Raw genomic sequence first — 19516 nt, forward strand, 5'->3', positions numbered from 1 at the left:
AAAATGGACAAAATTTGTTTGTTTTTCTGCTTACCGAATGAACGGCCACAACTTTCCAACCGTGACTCCGTTTGAGGTGATTCCAATGCTCACGTTCTCTGTTCGTCGAGCTATTTTCGATGGGACTATTTTCTTTATGTTTGCACATTCTAAAAATACCATTTTTCCCTTGCCCTAATTCAGCCCCTTTGAGAGAGAACCGTTCTCCGGCAAATTTTTCCGCGAAGTGATCGCACTTTTCCCGGAGTATTCCTCGACCCCCAGGCAAGCCAACCTCTTATCATGAGCCACGAACTTGCATGTTGAATTTGCTTGCACCTCGTGTGTGTGTTTACTTGCAGTAGTTTCTTGTCTGTTTCATCTGCCATTATTTCAGCCATGCTATATGTTGTGTTGTGTGCCATGCATGCTTGTGCTTTCATGATATATTTTGGTCGGCTAGTTGGATGTTGTTGTTGATAATGTCATGCATTTGTTTGGTTTAGTTTCATGCTAGTAGTATCGATGTTATGATGATTCTATTACACTAGTGAGATTGCTAGTATTTGGCATTGCCATGTATCATATGTTGTAGTTGTTCACTTGAGAAGCTTGATATTTTGTTTGTGCATTGGTATGTTGCATGCTCATTGTTGCATTATTGTTAAAAAATGCTTGCATGTTGATGATGGTGGAAAAGATAATAAAATGACTTAATAATAAACCTCCTCAGTCATCGATGGGTCGAGTCGTAGTGCCACCAAATCGAGCTTTCTCCAGTGCAGCCACACTTGCCTTTATGGGAAGGTCCTAACTGGGTCTATTGACATGCCTCTCGCCGGTGCCTCCAAAGAGGGAAGGTTATGGGCGCACGCTACCCTGATCAGGTAGGCGGACATAAGCGTTGTGTGCCCGTTGTTGAGTTCAGTTATATGTGCATGTCCCCATTTGGGACAGTTTATGTTTTGCCATGACGGTGGCCGTGTTTTGCCACGATGGTGGCATTGATGCCTTTGGTAGGCACGGGGCCACCCAGGACCTAGCCCAAAGGGGAGTTGGTCGGAGTGGCCGGGAGAGTGTCATGGGCAGTAGAGCGGTTTTGTCGAAACGCCGTTGGTCCACCCGAATGAGAGTGCAAGGCCATGGGTTCTGTGGTGTGGGTACAATGTGCTAACCTATGCAGAGTGTGTGTTAAATCTATCGATAGTCGTGTCCTCGGTCATGGGCACATTACGTAGTAGGTCACACTATCAGGTCTTGGTCGAAATGGAGGATAAACCTGAAATAACTACGTTGATGAATAATGTGTAATAAATAATGTGGTGACTTGGACTATGAGTTAGTCGTGAGAAGTCGCGGTGATGTTTTGATATGATCGCGAGACGAGGTATCGGTGAGTCATGAGTTGAGATGTTTTGATATGATCATGAGACGAGGTCTCGGTGAGTCATGAGTTGAGATGTTTTTATATGATCACTAGACGAGGTCTTGGTGAGTCATGAGTTGAGATGTTTCGATATGATCACGAGATGAGGTATCGGTGAGTCGTGAGTTGAGATGTTTTGATATGATCACAAGACGAGGTCTCGGTGAGTCATGAGTTGAGATGTTTTGATATGATCACGAGACGAGGTCTCGGTGAGTCATGAGTTGCGATGTTCTGATATGATCATGAGATGAGGTCTCTGTGAGTCATAAGTTTGCTCCGAGGAGCCGTGGTAGAGTAAGAGGTTGTTGAATAAAGTTAGCATGTTATTTCTACATGGGATGTAACTGGTAGTTTATTTTCAGCACAATTTTATGATGACATGCCATGTTTTGATTAAATTGCTAGATGATGTCATGTTAATGTGTTTGTGAGAATTGCAAGATAACACAGGTAGTAATCCCTCATTGATTAGGTTTACCTATCAGAGACGACCCTAAAAATGTGTGAAGACATTGAAGACAATGGTGGTTCGTGAAGACATTCATGATGAAGACAATGACGCGTGAAAACATTCACTTGAAGACTATGGAGTGCGAAGACATAGTTGTTTCGTAGTTTCCTTTATTCTTTATTGAGTCATAGGAACCACCGTACTGTTAAGTGGGGTCCAAGTGAACAAAGTCAGAGTGACTGATGTGATACTCAACCAAATCCTATGTCTTCGAGCGAAGACAATGAGAGCAAATCTTATCTAGAGCTGGATGAGTCAGCTTTGCTTGTAGCCCAAGCCAAGTTGTCACGTGTGTTTGAAATCCAACTGTTGGACATGTGTCGGTTCCTTAATGACCCAGGGTCATTTCAGACATATCAGGTGGTTGCCACTTGGCTATAAATAGCCCACCCCCTACACCATAAATTGGTGGCTGCTCAGAGTTAGTGCACGGCTTTTGTCGTTTGAGAGCAACCCACCTCCAAAGCATTTGAGAGAGAGATCCTTACAAGGACAAAGCCCAAAACACCCAGAGCCAAAGAGTGTTAGGCATCACTGAAGTCTTTCTGTCCGCGTGATCTAAAGACTTGTTGCACTTGAGGACTGTGCATCCTCCAACCGGTTAGGCGTCGCGTTCCGAGGATTCAAGAGTTATTGTGGATTGCCCGTGAACGAGGTTTGTCAAGGTTTGGAAGTCTACCTTGAAGACTTACCTGAGTGATAGGGTGAGGACTAAGTGTCCTAAGCTCTAGGGGAATAAGGTGAAGACACAGTCTTCTGAGTTCAATCTCAGCCTCCCTAACCAGAAGTATAGTTGTCACAACAACTGAAACTGGTGTACCAAATCCTTGTCTTCATCAAGCAACTGGTTCTATCCCCTACTCTCCTTAGTTTTCAGTCTGTCTTCGTGAAGTCATTGTTTGACTGCTTGATCCTTTTGACTTCACTGAGTGAAGACTTGTATCTGTTTGGCTTCATACTGTCTTCCGTTTTGATCCTGTCTACCTAGCTGTTGTTAGTCTTCGTGCTTTCTCTGTACTGCTTGCTTGACTATTACTTGCTAGTGTAGTTTACATTCCGCTACATATCATTTAGGTTCAGTATTACCTGTTTGTCTTCAAAGCCCCTCGTGTTTTGAAGACTTTCATAAAAATCGCCTATTCATCCACCTCTAGTCGATAACTAACACTTACAGCGGGGGAGAAATATTCAAGTACAATGTCAACAAGGCTGTCTTGAGCTTCTTGACACAGTTGTTTAATCGATTCACAACCATCCTGCACGAGCAATACATGGTCCTATGTAGTCCTGACCATGGGCAGCCCGGTCCGAACGGCCCGGCCTGACGTTGCTCCCGGGCTGGGCCCGGGCCTAGATTTTGAGCCCGAAGGCCGGGCCCGGACCCGTCGTTTTCGCGTTTTCCTGAAGGGGCCCGAACCGTGGCCCGAGGGCGGCGGGTTTTTACGCGCGCGGGTCGGGCTTGGGCCCAAAAACCAGGCCGGGCCCGGGCCTAAAATTTGAGCCCGAAGGCCGGCCCCGGGCCCGTCGTTTTCACGTTTTCATGAAGGGGGCCGGACCGTGGCCTGAGGCCCGGCGGGCTTTTATGCGTGCGGGCCAGGCTTGGGCCCAAAACCCAGGCCCGATGGCCGGGCCGGGCCTGGGTTTTTTGCATCGAGCTTGGGTAGGCCCGGCCCGGCCTGAGGTATGGCCAGGTATAGTCCTATGGGCACTCTAATTTTGACGACCAAGAATATTTTGAGGCGCGTATACTGCACATCTATGTATGTACCATAAAATATGGTAGTGGCCGTAACGCAGCAAACCTTTGCACCGCTAGCGGTACTGGAAATGCAGGAAAGAATGACGTACAAGTACTAACACAATGCGCACGCCACGGCTCGGGAAGTTAATTGACACTAGTATAGGGGTGGGCTGTGTCGTTGGCAGGCAGCACAAGGCCTGGGCAGGGGACATGCGCCTTGAGTCAACGAGATTCTCCGCCAAACATTACTTGCCGGCTCGTGCTCCGCGTCGCTTGTCGTGCCGCCGCGAAGGGCACGAGCACAGTCGCGGATCCCAGCTTTTGCCGGGCACGACGTTTGCTCTAGAGCGTCACCTACGTCCGCCGCCGCGACCCCTGCCGATATTTATAGTCATGCAGCATCGACACGTCCCATAAAACGACGGGAACGCCATTCATCTGAGAAAAGAATACGCCTGGCAGTGTTAGTGTTAGGTGAACCCAGTGCCTGTCTCCTCTTGTCGCTAATCAAGGGGTTAGATAAGTCTGTCTGAACTCTGAAGGGATGGCCGGTTCTTGCCTTGCGCACGAGACGAGACGAGACGAGACGAGACGGGGAAGCGGGGAAGGGACAGGACGCGGGCGCGCGCCATTGTATATTGGCAAGGCCGCGTGCGTGGTGTCGTTGCCATGGCGATGGCGGCCATCTCCATCCGGGGGCATCAACGGTCTGTGTCTACGTGGGATCGATGCCCATGTTGTGCGACGCGCGCGGGTTCAACTCAGTCACTTGTCTAGCTCAGATCGTGGGAGAAGTAAGTTCACCAAGTTAATGCTAGCACCTAGCAGTATACAATTTTTTGCTGGGAAACCAAATTAAAGGCTACTCAGTGGCCGGTACTTGGAGCAGATGAGCGTGGGTGATGAGAGGTCAAGTACGATGGACCGACGGGCCAGGGAGGACAAGAGAGTTCTCGTTTTTACCCAAAGAAGGATCGGAAGCAATTAGTAGCAGGGGGCAGGGGGCATGGGCGATGGAGTGTCGGACGTACGTGCAGCGGAGATGACGGGTGACCGTGAGGAATCCAACTCAGATACGATCGCTCATTCATCTCATCTCACCGGCCAGTCACTCACCACGTCTGCTGCCGCAGCCCGCCGCATTGAATTGAAAGGGGGGGGAGGGAGCAGGTGACGGAACTGCCCCGCTACGTACAAGCTGCGGGTCCAGGCGCATGCAGTTCCGGACGGAGCAAGGCGACGGGGTGAGGCCAACTCGAACGTACTACCCCAAATCGTCCGTCCGTGTCTGTTTGAAAGAAAAAACAGACAAAAACCGTGACCCAACGCAGGAGAACAAACGAGCAAATGTCCTTTTTTCAATCTGCTTTTGACCCATTCCTGACCCAAGTTTGGGCCGCGTTTGCTGTTAAACAGATACGCGCGGACGGTCGCGACGCGTGCCCTTGTCTACCCCTAGCCCGCCCGTCGATGACACAACAGTTCCTTTTTTATTCTCCCTTCCCTTCAAACTCCGGCCGCACACCCCGCCCCTCTCCCTTGTCGTTCTAGCCGCCTCCTCCGCCGCCGTGTAGCTGTCGAGCACGACCGCGTGCTCTCCACACCACGAGTTGTATCCACCCCCGCCTCGCTTTCAGCGCAACCGGCGACCGGATTTGGAGCGGATCTAGCCGGATTTGCGTGCGGCGCGCAATGGGCTGGCCGGGTACCGGTCCGCACAGCCCCGGCAATGCCCTCAGGCCGCATGCATGTACTGACTCCGCCTCTAGTCGCTCGGATCTACCCCGTCGGCGGTTCGTCAAATACACCAACAACCATCGTCCGAGCTCCGAGCTGGCTCAAATGCTCGTCGGCGCACCGATGCCGCTCATAAAGTGCGACAACTGTTCACCGAAGGTCGTGCGCCGCGTCTCTACAACGCCGGAACATCCCGGATGGGTGTTTGTCGAGTGCAAAAATGATGAGGTACATGCTAGTTTAGCTTCGGTTGTGATTCCGGATTCGGTTTGTTTTGCTTACAATCAAATATTTATTGTGTAGGATGGATGCAACTTTTGGTTTTGGGAAGAAGAATACATCGATGTACTGATAGCACACAACTTGATAGATGTTCGTGCACTTTCTTGCTGGAGTAGACGCTAGAGATGAGAGTAGATGTGCGGAAGCAACGTCTACTTCTTTAGACGCGAAGAAGAACGAAGCATTCAAGATCAAGACTCCGCAGATCAACAATGAATGCATCAGAAGGCAGTAATCCAACTTACGGGAGCAGTTATGAAAGTTGGATATCTTTTAAAATGCTTTCTTGTAGTTCTTGTTTTCTTTGTGCTTGTTATTCTAGCCAACATTTGGTGAATGTATTCGAATGTATCACAAAAATCGATGATGAAAATATTAAAAAAAAAATGTCGGCGGACGAGATGCGGCCATGCGTTGGGCGCCTGGCCGACGCAAACCCAATGTATCACAAAAATCAATGATGAAAATATTAAAAAAAATTGTCTGCGGACGAGATGCGGCCATGCATCGGGCGCCCGGCCGACGTAAACCCAGATCCAAGCAGACACGGCCCCATTCTGACCCCAAACAGACAAAATTTGGATAAAACGGACCTCCGTTTGGGTAGTGAGTTGGAGTCCTGACGACGGGAAGAGGAGGGAACAGCAAACAGACGAAATCCGGATAAAACGGACCTCCGTTTGGGTAGTGAGTTGGAGTCCTGAAGACAGGAAGAGGAGGGAACAGCAACGGAAGGACGACGCAGATGGACAAGGAGTCAGGGTCGGGCAGGTACGCACGCTGACTAGTGACGACTCGGGGAGGCGTACTGGCCGTAGCACATGATCGCATATGGGGCAAGACAAAATTTGCAATCCATGGACGCTTTCCTGCAGCTCCCTCGTTAACAGGTCGCTCGTCGTCTCCACGGGCCCCGGCCGGCTCGGCTGCCCACCAACTGCCCCACCAACCTGCAGTTGTAGGGACTCGAGTACTCCATAGTCCACACACACACACACGGCTAAAGTAAAACTTGGGTGGAGGGAAGAGATAGCACAGCCCAATGCAAATATCCCTATATGTATGCATACCATCATTTTGAGCGGAAGGAAATCAAGCCCGTGGGACCTCAGCGTCGCCGGCGATACGGCGGCCGGCGAGCGCTCCGCTTTCTACCATATGCAATGCACAGCAGAGTCATCATTTCGCCCGGATCCTGGACAGCGACCATTCAACAGCAGCATAGGTAGAAGAGGATGGGCGGGGTGCAAAGCACCTTTCCCGCCAGGCAACCCAACAAAAGCCAACTCGCCTGCATTACTGTGCGTGCGGCGAGGTCTTTTTCCCAACAGTTTCCCAACTGCCAAGGGCAAAGCAGACCGCACCGAGACCGGGCAATGAACCCATAACAGCGATGGACACTGGCCAGTTCCGTCCATCAAAGAGATCAGGGTGCCAGGCACATGCCCCAACTCCTGGTGGGGCCATCATCATCACATCAAAACTATTTTGACAAAACTGTCACACAAGAATGCTACTACTGCTGCCACAGTAAATAGTCTATGAGACTACCCCGCAAGAAAAAGGTCTATGAGACTACAGGCATTGCTGAATAAGGGTCTCTTTGATTCAAAGGATCTTTATAGGATTTTTGAAGGATTGGAATCCTTAGGAATTTTTCCTACGTTGATCGTTTGATTCGTAGGATTGAATCTTGTAGGATTTTTTCCTAAGGATTTATTTGTACTGCATTTCACAGGAATTCTAACATCCACTCCAACCTCTTGGAAGAAATCCTTTGCTTTCCCCATGCCACAATCTAAACAAACTCAAATCCTATAGGGATCCAATGGACATGCCATTTCAATCCTACGTTTTTCCTATTCCTGTGTTTTTGCAATCCTACGAATCAAAGAGGCCCTAAGTTTCAGTTGGTCCATGAATACCATCTCAACAACAACATAATACTATATCAGCTGTGCATATCAAATGCAAGAAAAATGCCATCTACATGAGCTATAAACGCAAGAATCGCATGAATAACTGCCCCTATCCAATTTCAATCAACCTTAATTATGGCATAAACTGATTGCCCTATGTATAAATTTTGTACAACCTGTCCACCATGGATCAATACAAGCTGCAGCCAATGCCCGGACCAATGGAAACAAACAACAAGCACCGCCTGCCCTGTCAGGTCAAAATGGTATACGGGGAGGTGGAAGCCCTGAACAAAGGAAAAAAAAATATTCAAAACTTACATCAAAGTCAGTATGAGCTTAATTCATTGTGAAAGAAGAATGAGAAACAACATATCGTCTGAAGGCTAAAAGGCATATCGATTCTCAATAGCTTTGGGTAAACTGGTTTCTGCAATAAAGTTAAGTACTCTCTGCAGAACATGAATGGCGATATGATTTATTTTTTATGTAGCAATGTCTCCACGCTAATCCTCTATCTATGTCTACAACATGTCTAGCAATGAGCATCTCAACGACAAGAACATGGAATACTGCAACAGAGAACTGTAAGTGTTACCTCAGGACAATATAACCAGTCCAAGATATATCGACGCACAGAGAAAAATAAATGAGATGAAGCCCCTGAAACAAAGAATATCAATTGTTAATGAATACAAAAGTTCGTAGCGTCAGGATCACCTTCATACAATATCATGGGAACAAGGAAAACATGCTCTCGAAAATGAAAACATGGAAAAGGCTGAATCGCATAGCATACCATATAACACCCCATCCAACGCCATTGCAAGGGCAAGGGCAGATTTCAGCAAATTTCTCAGCATCACTTGAATTCACTCTTCGGGATATGGTGTCATCATAGATATCTACACAATTCAACGACATTTAACTTATATATACAGTCTGCAACTCACTGATTGCTCTAACATGAAATTACAAGGAAAAGGTTGCTGTTCCTTACCGTAAACTGAAAATAAGCTGTTCATAACACCTGCGCATACAAACAAACTTAAGAACACATTTACAAATATAATCATTTTTATCCCAGAAACCCGGGGTGCAAAATAAACGAAAATAATATAAGCACAGGGGGTCTAAGCACTCACCTATGAATAGAATAACATACTTCAGAACATGGAAAGTTGTAAATTCTTGTATAACCCAAACAACAGCAATGAATATGATGAAACCTGGAAAGTTATATTGTAAGTAGCAGGCTGCAGAGGGAAATTGTAAATGAAGATGGAGTCATATTTATGCATACCAATGCAGAGCCAGCGCAGAAACCACTGCATAATTCAAGTAATAGATGGTAATACTTTAGTAAACCATCATTGTTACTGACTAAAGCAAGCGGGAAGAAACAAATGAAGGAAATCAACAGTTGTAACTATAATTTAGCAAACTTACATTTTTGGCAACAAAGAGAACAATAATTAATGCAAGTATGAAGCAACCAGCCGCAATTCTTGTAGCCAGGAGATGTGTGGATGAAAGTATGAACACCATTCCCCAAAATGATGAACCCAGATCTGCATGGAACAAAACAGTAGCACCAAAATAAAAACCAAAGTATTAAAATAAGAACAAGTGAGAAATGATCAACAAATCATTACAGAGAATTCAAAGTATGAATTTGAGTTTCTTATTTGAAGGCATGAGAAGAAAGATAAATTGTAAAAAATAGTCAGTCATAAGAACCTAAGGAATTTAGTAAGACAGCACATGAGTCTTACGGAGAGATCGTTTAGTTATTTATTTGTGCAAGAGGTTCAAGAAAATCAGTCTCTCAATCAGGTAGAGAAACAACCATAGGTATTTCAGTGACAAAGGCTGTGTTTGGCATTGCGTTGGATAATGATAGTCCTGTTTTTCCAATGAGCTTCTAGCTATTTTACCGTTTGGCTAACGAATGTTTTCCTGCTTACGTGGCTATCCTCCCGCGGTAGAGTATAAAATTAGTTCAGCACAACACAGTTCGGCAACCGCAAACTGAACTAGAGAACCCGCTACTTTCGCTTTTTTGTTTGTGTTATTGCCGAGACTTGTATAAGGCAGAGGGGGGGGGGGGGGGGGGGGGGGGGTGAGTAAGCGTTTTACATCCAGCAGGCAAGATTATCCAGTAAATGCCACCGCGAGTTTGTGTAACACCACCCTCATTAGCATGGACCTGCATTCCCTCAACCTGCAAAAGCCAATCAGATTGAAATATTATTATCAGCCTGTGAATTCCATTCAAGAACGAAAACTTAAAACCGCATGGCTACGTAAGAAAAAAAAGATCCAATCCAAACATAGAAAGAGACTAGACATTTTTGCACCTACATTTCAGAACTAAAGGACATACTTAGACAAGGAACTCAGAAGATGCCTTTTAAATCATCATTCTTGTCTTAACTATGGGTTGTCCAAAAATAAAACCAACACTCTCCGGCAATAAATAACGGTTAGTTCAACAAAGTATGTAGTATGGAGGAAAAGAGGAAATAACAAAGATAAACAAATATTGCCATGTCACAAATTAAGCAATAATAATAACCATAAAATAACCCGTGGATTGTTCTAACCCAATGGCGATTCAACTCCGATGACCACTAATTAGAACTTCCAATTCTACCCATGCCGATATCAAAATACACCAAACAGATGTTTTCATGCACCCATATTTTACACCTAATCCTGCAGTTGTCTCTCTAGTTGCGCCTATAGAAAGCAGATGCATGTCATAATTCAAATCCTGCGACCAGTGGCGGTGCCAGCACCAAAAAGCTGTGGGTTCAAGTGCCCTAATCTCTCCAAAATATCCTAATTTTTGCACAAATATGAATAGAACTAAGCTTGCAATCAAACAAGCTGACCCCACAGATAACACATAGAAACGCCCCCTGCCTGCGATAACGCACTTAATGCCTGCTATATAGGAGCCATTAATCTACACGACTAGTCCATTTTAGCGTTTTAGTACAAGAAAATGCCAAGAGAGGATACATTCTCCAGAAAAAAGAATACGATCTATCACCAGCACTCCTCACTTGAAAATGGTGCTAGTGGAGGCTAGCGGTCGTAGGTCTTTGATGAAATCTCTCATTTTGGAAGATTGCAAGAAGAATGCAAACAATCACAATTTCATGGTATATAACCATGTAGTACATGCAACCAAAAAGGTGCTACCACATTATTCTGTATGGAATCCATCATCGCTAAATTTCTGAAAGGAAGACCTCAATTTGAAAATTAAAGGACAGAGCTAGATAAGGAACGCAGAATGCGCCTTCTAAATGTTCCAGAATCAGTAATCACCGTTCTTATCTTATTCTTACTTCTAGGGTTGTCCACATACAGAACAAGGGTTTCCAGCAATAAATATCAGTTAGTTCAGCGAAGTTTTGAACATGGAAAAAAAAAGAACAGACAAAAACAAATATTGGGCACCATACAAATTATGCAATAAACGACAGAATAGATCAACGGCGATACAACTCCTCTCTTTCTTGCGGGTAATGGCAGTACAACTCCTCCTTTTGTTGCGGCTAATGGCGATACAACTCCGATGACTACTAATCAGAATTTCCAATTCTGCAAATGCCTATACATCAAAACACACTAAACAGAAACTTTCATGCACCCTAATCATGCAGTTTGTCCCTTTAGCTGCACCTGCAGAATGCAGATGCATGTGGTACTTCACATGATGTGCCAACAATGTGAGCAAAGATCCATTCAAGCGCCTGCTATCATCGAATCACTAATCTGCATGACCAGTCCATTTTAGCACCGTAGCATAAGAAAATGCCCAAGAGAGCACACATTCTCTAGAAAATGAACATCTTTTGACCAGAATCCCTCAGTTGCAAATTGTAGTTAAAACATAAAAGGAGCAGGAAAAAAGGGGTAGGTGCCTTGGATACCCCTCTTATCTGAAAAATGAGAATATTCATACTTTCATGATGTGAACTACTCCATGTGACCAAGAAAGAAAGAAAAAAAAGCAAACAGTTAAAAGGCGCTATCACATTGTGCTACGGAATCCATCATCCGAACTGGTGTGGATTGGCCACCCACTTGGCTACTTTTGCTTCAAAGTGCTAATAAATCACCTAGCTAGCAGTACCAACCCAAAATGGTGGGTAAAATATGTCCCCGCACGTTTCAGGCCTAATCGTTTTTAGCCTAACCCATGGCTGCTGAGATTGCAGTGCACAGCGCCTTACAGCTTAAAGCGTCGTCAGTGCCCGCATTAGAAAAGAAAAAGAAAAAACAGATCGGTAACTGGGAAAATGGTGGGCTTACATCTCCGCAGGTGAGCTTGCAGGCGAGGGCGTGGCTGGTCTCGTGGAGGAAGACGGTGATGAGCTTGAAAGGCGTGAGCAGGAACGTCCTCCACAGCTGCACACAAGGAAGGCAAAAACCCCAAATCAGGAACTCCCCGCCACTTGAGCAACCCCGTGTAAACACGACGGCGGCGGCCGGCCCCTCCCTCGAACAAAAAAGAAAAGGAAAAAGACGGCGGCGGGTTGGGCTCACGGCGAGGATGACGACGGTGGAGACGCCGACGGCGGCGATGAAGACGACCTGGTTGTGCTGGCAGCAGCCCTGCAGCTCCCAGTTGACGTTCACCATCCTAGGCCCGGCGCAGATCTGCCGCCGTCGCCGACGCCGGAGCGAAAAGAGAAAGGGGAAGGGAAGGGAGGACGCACGGGGAAAATGGGAACTGTTCGAATTGGCCGGTGAAACGTGCGGGCACAGAAACCGAGGGCCTGGACCTGGACCTGGATGCTGGCCGCGGCCGCGGAGGAAAGAGCGTTTTGCGCGTTCGTTGGGCCGGAAGAGAGCGTTCTCATTGGTCTACGGGTGCCGGTGATGCGTGGTCTAGCAGCCCAAGCAATTATTGTCGCTGAGGAGTATGTATGCTCGGTGATTAAAAAGAGTAAATAGCATAAAACTACTACTTTACAGGTTAGGGTTCCAAAAAACTACCGGTTTCAAATTTTTCGCTGATAACTACCAACTTGGGGATCGGCTGTTTCAAAAAACACTAAATGTCCATTGCTTAAAAATTAAACCTGTTTATGACAGGTCGTGCCCGCACCTAAACATTCCGTCCATTTGACCGTGTGTTTGACCGTTAACTGATATACAGGGCCCACATGTCAGTGCCTGAAAAAGCAATCGGGTCCCTGGAAGTTTTCTGAAAAAGCAATCGAGTCCCTATAAGTTTTCAAAAAAAGCAATCAGGTCCCTAAATCCAGAGGAGGCGCACCCACCATGGCAGGAGCTCGATCTCCGGCCGGCGAGCCGCGCCCACAACGGCGGAATCCACGCCGTGCACCACCTGAGGCCGGCGAGCTGCACCCGCAGCGGCCGCCATGCCGAGCATCACCTGCAGCGCCGAGCCGCGCCCGCAACGGCCGCCATGTCGTGCCTCACCTGCGCCGCGGCCACGCCATGACTCGCGGCTCCCATGCCTCGCCTGGGGCCGCCGTCGTGCCTCGCCTGGGGCGCCGCCACGCCATGACTCGCGGACGAGGCCGGCCTCGTCACCACCAGGAGCTCCGGCTCGGGGGGAAGGGTCGCTGGCTCGGGGAGGGGGGAATGGGGGAGGGTCGCCGGCTCGGGGGAGAGGGTCGCCGGCCTGGGAAGGGAGGGGGGTCGCCGGCTCTGGAGGGGAGGGAGGTCGCCGGCTTAGGAGGGGAGATGGCCGGGACGGGAGACACAGGGGGAGGGAAGAGAAGAGATGGAGAGGAAGAGGAAACTTACATATGGACCCCACATGTAAGTTAACGGTCAAACTAAGGTCAAACTAACGGTGTGTTTACATGTGGGCCCGACCTGTCATAATCGGTATCAACTGATAAAGACTCAACAATTTGGGTTTTTTGAAACAGCCAACCCCTGAGTTTGTAGTTATCAGCGAAAAATTTGAAACCGGTAGTTTTTTGGAACCCTAACCTGTAAAGTAGTAGTTTTATGCTATTTACTCTATTAAAAATGATGAATAAATTTACCTCACTTTTTTTTAATTAATAATGAACGAATGAATCCAAGGCTCCAGCAGCAGTCGAGGTGGCGGTGGGTGAAGTCACTGGCTGGCCTGGCTCGCTTCTGCTAGTACTCTATTTGTTTGCTTTTGGTAGGTGCCAACCGTGTTTCTTCCTGCAGTTTCTTTCTTTCTGTAGTATTTCTTTCGGAGCTTGAAATGTACTGTACAATGGAAGATTCAGGGTAATTAGAAGTAAGAAGACTCGCATGAGTACCAAGTCGTTGTGAGCACCATCAGCCACGGGCGTTCGTCTCCGCTTCTTCTGGACTGCTGAAGCCCTGAAGAAATGTAAATCTGCAGTCCAACCGCAGAACCGCCGAGCAATCCATGCAAGTGTGGCCACCGGTGATGAACGGAGTGACCGAGATGATTCCTCCTCCTGCCGTCACTGTCGGAGGGGTTCCATGTCAGGTCTCATTGCCGAATCATGGTGTGTCGCGAATCGGTTCGATTGTCTTGTCAGCGTAATGGCTGGATTGAACTGGGTGGACGGAAACGGTGCCCTCCAACGCCTTCTCTCCTCTGCATCCATAAATAATTCCATACAGATTTGTAGGGCGTTAATCCGATATGCTGGGAGGGAAGTACTGTTAGGGGCCCGATCTAGATCGAAGGAAGGAGGAGGCAGGAGGGGATTTCTTAGAGAGGAAGGAGGCCAGGAAGGAGAAGTACAACTTCTCTCTTTAGTCGATTTGATTACAATAATTCTCGATGCCTCTGGATCGACGCCCAACTCGCTACTTAACACTCCCACCAACCCACACCGTCCCAGCTGGAGCGTTCACTCGACGAAGGAGCCACTCTGTGTCTCTGCCATGGTGACCCCACCCATCAGTGCTGGTTCCTTGAAGAGGGCCCGCCTGTCAGCCGTGACATTCCCCCCTCCTTGCGAGCCGCCTTGACCCCAAGGCGGTGTCGACGGAAACTTCTCTTGGAGCTTCTCTAGGTCTTCCCAGGTAGCCAAGTCAACCGGTAGGTCGCTCCACTGCACCAGGGTGCGGAGCTTCATCTCGCCTTGGGAACGAACCATCTTGCATTCCAGCACTTGGCTAGGAGAGTGAGGTGCCTGCAAAACAGAGTCAGGTGGTGGTAATTCTGCAGAGACTGGAACTGTCGCTCCCACCGCTTTCTTCAGCAAAGACACATGCACCACTGGGTGAATTTTGCTGGTAGCTGGCAAGTCGAGTCGATACGCTACTGCACCCACTTTGGCCAGGATGATGTACGGTCCATAGTAGCGGAAGGCCAGCTTCTGAAACGGCCGCTTCGCCACTGAGGTTTGAATGAAGGGCTGCAGCTTCAGCAACACCGCGTCGCCCACCTCAAATGACCGGTCTGTACGGTGGCAGTCTGCATGTTTCTTCATGCGGTCCTGAGCTTTCTTTAGTTGCTGTTGCAGGTGGTCTAGTAAGATCTCACGCTCCTGCAACCACGCTGCCAAGTCCGGCACAGTGCTGCTGCCCACCTGATCGATGCCAAACTCACACGACAGTTGCCCGTAGATTACCTCGAATGGAGTGCGCCCTAGCGCCGAGTGGAAACGGGTGTTGTACCAATATTCCGCCAACGAGAGCCACTTGGACCAGTTCCCCGGGCAGGAATGCACTAAGCAGTGCAAGTACGTCTCCAGGCACTGGTTGACCCTCTCGGTTTGCCCGTCCGTTTGCGGATGGTACGAAGAACTCATCCTCAGTTCAGTTCGGCACAGGCGAAACAGCTCCTGCCACACTTGACTTGTGAAGATGGGGTCCCTGTCTGAAATTATCCCCAATGGCATCCCGTGAAGTCTGTAAATCTCATGCATGAAGATTTTTGCTATGTCCAGGGCCGTGAACGGATGCTTTAGCGGCACAAAATGTGCATACTTGGAGAATTTGTCGACCACTACCAGGATAGCGTTGTAGTCACCTGATTTGGGCAAGCCCTCGATGAAGTCCAGGGATATCACCGCCCAAGGTCTCTTGGGGATAGGGAGCGGCTGAAGCAACCCAGCCGGTGAGATTCTCTCTGTCTTGGCTTGTTGACAGGTTAGGCACTGCTTGACGAACTCCTTCACTTGCTGTTTCATTCCTTTCCAAGCGAACAGGCGTTTGATGCAGTTATATGTTGCGTGAAATCCCGAGTGCCCCCCCCCCCGTGGCGCTGTCGTGTAGCGACCTGATGACATGTTGTTGTGTGTCAGTGTCCGGTCCAAGCCAAATGCGCCCTTTGAATCACATTACCCCTCCTTGGAGCTGATAATCAGGCTCGGCACCTGGGTTCAACGCTACCCGCGCCAACAATTTTTTGTGGCAGCATCCTCCTGGTACCCTGCTCGCACTGCCTCCAGCCACACTGGTTTGCAAACTGACAAGGCTGCTAACTCTGCATCTTGCCCGTGCTCTCTTCTTGACAAGGCGTCAGCTGCTCTGTTCGAGATACCAGCTTTGTACTGGATCACATACTGCAGCCCGAGTAGCTTTGTAAATGCTCGCTGTTGGATGGGTGTGTTCAAGCATTGGTCTGTCAGGTGCAAGAGACTTTTTTGGTCAGTGCGCACCACGAACTCTACGTGCTGTAAGTACGGTCGCCAGTGGTCAATAGCCAGGAGCAGGGCCAAGCACTCTTTCTCATACGCTGACAGCCCCAAGTTGCGCGGAGCCAGGGCTCAACTGAGGTAAGCTACTGGGTGGGAATCCTGCATCAACACTGCACCGATCCCTGTTGCACTGGCATCAGTTTCGACCACGAAGGTTTTGGAAAAATCCGGCAGGGCTAACACGGGTGCCTCAATCAATGCTTTCTTGATAGCCCCGAAGGCAACATCCATTGTGGGCGTCCAAACAAACACCACATTTTTGCGCAACAGATCCGTGAGCGGCTTATTGATGATCCCAAAGTTTCGGACGAACTTACGGTAATACTCTGCCAATCCGAGGAAGCCACGGAGCTTCTTCACTGTATCAGGTACTGGCCAGTCCCTAACGTTGCGCACTTTGGTGTCATCAGTTGTCACCCCTTGCTCACTGATTACGTGCCCCAAGTAGCTAATCTTTCTCTGAGCAAAGGCACACTTGGAACGCTTGGCGTAGAACCCATTCTGTTGCAACAATCCCAATACTTGCGACATCAAACTCACATATTTCTCCAAGGTTCTCGAATGGATGAGAATGTCATCCATGAACACTAGGACTCCTTCTCGCAGCACGGGTGACAGCACGATGTTCATGGTACCCTAGAAAGTAGGAGGCCCACCTGTCACGCCGTACGGCAGTACCCAAAACTGAAAGTGGCCATGGTGGGTCTTGAAAGCCGTTTTGTGCTCGTCCTCCGGCAACAATCTGATCTGATGGTAGCCTGCCCGGAGATCCAACTTTGAGAAGCAGGTGGAACCTGCCAATTCATCCAAGAGCTCGTCGATCACGGGCATTGGATATCTTGACTTGATGGTTATTGCATTGAGATGTCGGAAGTCGACGCAGAATCTCCAAGTCTGATCCTTCTTTTTTACCAAGAGTACCGGAGAAGCAAACGGGTTGACACTGGGTGTGATACACCCTAGCCGTAGCATCTCTTTCACTTGCGCCTCGATCTCATTTTTTTGCTCCGGAGTGTAATGATATGGCCTCAGGTTCACTGGTTTGGCGCCTGCCACCAAAGGAATGGCATGATCCCAAGGTTTCCGTTGGGGCAGTCCGGACGGCTCGTCAAACACCACTTGGAACTGGTCCAGGACACGCTGAACAGCAGCCGGAAGGGCTTCTTGTTGCTCCTATTGCTCTGATAAATGGAGCATTACCACTCCGATGATTGCATTCGTCTGTTCCATGAGTTCCAACTGCTCAATTGAGATCTGTGTTGGTTGCTGAACCTCCTGGCGTAATCCATGTATCTATATCAGCTGGCCTTGGTGGTGGAGCTGCAATGTTTTCTTAGTCCAATCTATCAACATTGGTCCGCAACTTTCCAACCAGTCCATGCCTATGACCATGTCATAGCAGCCCAGAGGAAGCACCCGCAGATCAGTGCTGAACTTGTGCTTTTGTGTCTACCATTGACATGCTGGAATGTATCTGGAACAAGTGAGTTTCCCACCATCTGCCACTCTGACTGTCACCGGCTTCAGCTTGCAAATGCGATGGGCAAAACTCTCTGCTACTGATTCACTAATGAAGCTATGAGAGCTGCCTGAGTCAACCAATATAAGCACCTCTTGCTGGTCAATGTGCCCTAACAAACGGACCATGCGAGGCGTTGTTTGTCCTGTGGTTGCCAATTTCGAGATGGACATGAGCTGTTCTTCCTGCCCTTCCTCTGCACTTGCTCCTGATGATCATCTCCTTCAGCCTGAAGCAAATCTAGTAACTTTTCGACCACCTGGAGCTGTACCATGGCGGCGCACTGGTGACCCTGGCCCAGCGTTCCCCACATTTAAAACAGAGCCCTCTCGCTCTGCGGTAGTTGCGTAGCACCGCCACTCGATCGTCGACCCGACCTTGATCAGGTCGTCGATCTGCTGCGTGTGCCCCTTCAACGCCGCGCCTGTCCTCTGCTGCGGCTGGTGGAGGAGGCGGCACTGCTCACGGTGGAGGCGCGGCCAATGCCAACAGGGGTCTCTGCTGAACACGCCCCGGGTCCGGGCGCCTGAATTCCTTGCGAGGCATCGCGTCCAATATCTCCTCCTGTAACAGAGACAAGGAGAAAGCAGTATCCAAATCTTGGGGTCGATGTAACACAACACCCGCTCTAATCTCTACTCGCAACCCATCTAAGAATTTGGTGGTGAAATACACTGGATCAAACCCAGAATTGTGAGCTAGGATCTGATGCATCAACTCCTCAAAGCGTGCCATGTAATCAGACACTGTCCCCGTTTGACTGAGTGCTGCAAACTGACGGAGTTGTGCCTGGTATTGGTCGCGTTCGAATTTGCCGCACAGAGAAGTGCACAGCTCTTCCCAAGTGAAGGATCTCGTACCCAACTCGTGCAATTGCAACCAACGCGCTGCATTGCCTGTAAAGTGCAGAGTCGAGACCCGCACCCACATCTCTTTGGGAATTTCGTACACATCAAAGTACTTTTCGCATTTGGATTTCCAGAATTGTGGATTTTCCCCGTCAAATTGCGGAAAATCCAACTTTGGAAGGGCCCAACGAGCCTGGTGCGAGTGGTGGTACTCCTCCTCCGGAACACGACTCAGTTCTAGGCTACGGGAACTGGAATTAACGACAGGAGAACAGAACGCACCCTTGGCCAAAGGCAGTGCCAGGGCGGTGACCACCCCGTGTACCATTACGCAACCATTTTTCGAAAATATCACAAACACATGTTGCAAACTCATGTAACCTTTTTTTAAATGTAACATGCATTTTTTCCAATTGTAACAAACATTATTTTTTGTATTATGTGAACATTATTTTACATTTATAAAATGTCACATACATTTGCTTAAAATGTCATAAACATATTTTATACACATGATTAACATTTTCTACTTTTTTCATTCACATCATACATTTTTTGTATACATCTAAAATATTTTATGTACACATATAACCTTTTCCAAATGCATGGCTGCTATTTTTCAAAATTTATGTAAAGTATTTTTTGTAGTATTTAGATATTCCAAAATATGAACAATAGTTAAAAAATAAAGGTAAAAAAACTGAAAAAAGGAGAAGAAAAAAACACGCGTGACTCCACGTGGTAACTGTGTCGGCCCAGCACCGGCTTCCTGTGGGCGATCCTATGCTAGGAGTCGTTGCGGGCGACACATAGTTGCGCCCCCTCAGCAGCCCCCAAAATTCACCACAAGGATTGTAGAATCTTCATAGGAACAATGGTGACGCATCTCTCTCA

General features: G+C 48.2%; 1 protein-coding gene across 1 annotated transcript; it reads right to left on the reverse strand.

Moving 5' to 3' along the window:
- Positions 1-7601: 7601 nt before the first annotated feature.
- LOC123092556 (uncharacterized) lies at positions 7602-12472 on the reverse strand. The gene is made up of 10 exons (XM_044514355.1): positions 12162-12472; positions 11928-12023; positions 9738-9822; positions 9048-9169; positions 8902-8926; positions 8744-8827; positions 8599-8628; positions 8398-8503; positions 8197-8261; positions 7602-7885 (listed from the first exon to the last, which is right to left on the reverse strand). Exons 1-9 carry the CDS (start codon positions 12255-12257, stop codon positions 8198-8200), a joined length of 708 nt encoding a protein of 235 aa, XP_044370290.1. The 5' UTR covers positions 12258-12472; the 3' UTR covers positions 7602-7885; position 8197.
- Positions 12473-19516: the final 7044 nt, after the last annotated feature.

The sequence above is a fragment of the Triticum aestivum genome, chromosome 4B, assembly GCF_018294505.1.
Source record: "Triticum aestivum cultivar Chinese Spring chromosome 4B, IWGSC CS RefSeq v2.1, whole genome shotgun sequence".
NCBI lineage: Eukaryota > Viridiplantae > Streptophyta > Magnoliopsida > Poales > Poaceae > Triticum > Triticum aestivum.

Bases quoted from the DNA above. Each gene is read 5' to 3' on its own strand.
- LOC123092556 (XM_044514355.1), bottom strand. From the start codon at position 12,257: ATGGTGAACGTCAACTGGGAGCTGCAGGGCTGCTGCCAGCACAACCAG. The intron at 9,170-9,737 runs GTAAAACGCTTA...TGTTCCATGCAG, and splicing joins GATAATCTTGCCTGCTGGAT to ATCTGGGTTCATCATTTTGG. The intron at 8,504-8,598 runs GTAAGGAACAGC...TGAATTGTGTAG, and splicing joins CAGCTTATTTTCAGTTTACG to ATATCTATGATGACACCATA.